This window comes from Vicia villosa, linkage group LG4, assembly GCF_029867415.1.
Source record: "Vicia villosa cultivar HV-30 ecotype Madison, WI linkage group LG4, Vvil1.0, whole genome shotgun sequence".
Lineage (NCBI taxonomy): Eukaryota > Viridiplantae > Streptophyta > Magnoliopsida > Fabales > Fabaceae > Vicia > Vicia villosa.
In genome coordinates this window covers 128567198-128569396 of record NC_081183.1, presented here as the reverse complement: position 1 = coordinate 128569396, position 2199 = coordinate 128567198, and the positions used below count along the sequence as shown (strand labels likewise).

Sequence of the window (2199 nt, the reverse complement as noted above, 5' to 3'; positions counted from 1 at the left end):
TTCTCAACCATTGATTGAGTTCAAGCTAACTAATACCATATTAAAAACCAACTATTCTATGGATTATGCTTTTATATATATATATATATATATATATATATATATATATATATATATATATATATATATATATATATATATATGTCATAGGGTTAGTTATGCAAGGCTTGGAAGATACTCTTAAATAATCAACATTTACAAATTGCATTATCTTACTAAATATCTTAGACAACATTTCACACGACAAATTTTATGTATACTTTAAGTTCTCTAAAAGGTGTCATATTAAGTCCATAAAACTATTTGATTCATAACAATAATAAAGCAAAAACTTATCACTTCAACTTTGAGATGCCTAAAGTACAAAAACAAGCCTTATAAGGCTCTTACAAAACAAAGGAGAGAACACTATATATTGCCTTATAAAACAGCCCTTCAACCTATCATTGAAAAACTACCTAGAGCCCCATAAAACCTAACCTAAAAAGAAAGTTCAACATTCTCTTCACAAACCTTTCACATAATGCAACATCCATTAGCATTTTCATCACTAAAAAACTCAAAAGAAACCGACGGTGCTGATTGAAGTTGATAAGCACCATATCAATCAACAAGGCTAGGAGGACACGTGTAGGGTAGAGATGGAACATAATAAGAAGGATCACAACCTCTTCCCATAGGATATAACATATTGTAAGCTGATGACACATAAGCCATGGGAGGGTAACATGTTTCTGATGGATAGAAAAATGATTGCTGACGTGTAGGGCTGAGATTCACTTGGTGAGCCATACCTTGATCAAGATTCTGAAATTGGAATCCAGTGTGTGATGGTCCACTCTTAGCTACTGTGCTCAAACCATTGTTTCCATTTCCATTTCCACCACACCCATCTTTCTTTTTCTTCTTCTTATTACTATCAGAACCCCCTCCATCACCTCCCGGAGCAACGTTGCTGTTCGCCGGAGACTTTACCGGCGACTCACCGGCACTGGCTTTTGAGTTTTTGTTCTTGTTTTTGCTTTCACTTTCAGTTCCCTTGTTTTGCAAGCTTTGTGTTTCTTTTGCTTCATTTTCATTCTCATTCTTCTTCTTCTTCTCTTTGCCGGAGTTTTTCCCCTTACCGTCGACATTCTCCGGCCAAATCTCGGCGGGTTTTCCAGCTCTGACCAACTTCCTTAAAAGCGTCTCAACACTAACATTTCCGGTAACTGTTACTTTATGCTGTTGTGAATCGATGGTTGCAGTGAAAACACCTTTATAGTTATGCATGGTAAAAGAAACACAAAAATGCTTAGTGAAAAATAAAAGGGTTCCTAAATAGATTCAAAATTTGAGGCAAGTTTATGAAGAAAAAAAAAATCAAGGTAAGTTTGACAAATCATTTTCTCTCTCTAATGGCCAAAAAAGTGATTCTGTCAAACTCATCAAAATTTGAACATGCAGTTGCTAGTAAGAGTAGTGGTATAGTAAAAGTACCATCAATGCGCTTCAAAACTTTCTTTACTTTCTTTCTGCAACCTTCACAGTGGATAGAAACTTTCAAGAACCATGTCTGAAAAGATGATAAAAGAAAAATAAAAAAAATAAGGTAAAAAGAACCAAGATGTGTAATGTGTGTGTGTGTGTTTCATGTTGTATTTAGTTAGTACCTGGTACTTCAAAGGTTCCACACAAGATTTAGCTTTTGCATCCATTAGAGGGAAGTGAAAGGGTTGATTAGAAGCGTAGAAAATGTTGGGTGTGTTAAAATGAAAAAGAAGAGAGAAAATGGGAAGAATGTAGGAGGGAGTTGGAAGGATGTGGGGGAACAAAGTGAAGAGGTAAGTAAGGATGGAAGTATAATGTGACAATGACACAAACAAGGACAAGCTGCTGCTGCGTCATTATTTTCCCATTCAATTCAACATCACTAGTAATACTTTTTACCTTTGCCTAAATTTTTTGGTGTAAATTTTGCATATTATAATATTATATGGGTAAAGTTGTAGTACTTCAACTTAGACTTATCCAGATGTTAAATTTTAGTCAATGTGACTAAAGTTGTAATAAGCAGAGCTGACACTTGTTACATTAATAATAATAATAATAATAATAATAATAATAATAATAATAATAATAATAATAATAATATGAAACAATTTTAAATTAAAAAATGTGAATAAATATTTCTTTTAAATTATTGATTTATAAATATCT

The 2199-nt window shown here is 33.0% G+C and overlaps 1 protein-coding gene across 1 annotated transcript; it reads right to left on the bottom strand.

The window, feature by feature from the left end:
* Positions 1 to 252: 252 nt before the first annotated feature.
* LOC131599655 (heavy metal-associated isoprenylated plant protein 36-like) lies at positions 253 to 1845 on the bottom strand. The gene is made up of 3 exons (XM_058871942.1): positions 1653 to 1845; positions 1480 to 1555; positions 253 to 1256 (listed from the first exon to the last, which is right to left on the bottom strand). The coding sequence occupies exons 1-3, from the start codon at positions 1695 to 1697 to the stop codon at positions 604 to 606; spliced, it is 774 nt and encodes a 257-aa protein (XP_058727925.1). The 5' UTR covers positions 1698 to 1845; the 3' UTR covers positions 253 to 603.
* Between the last annotated feature and the right edge of the window lie 354 nt (positions 1846 to 2199).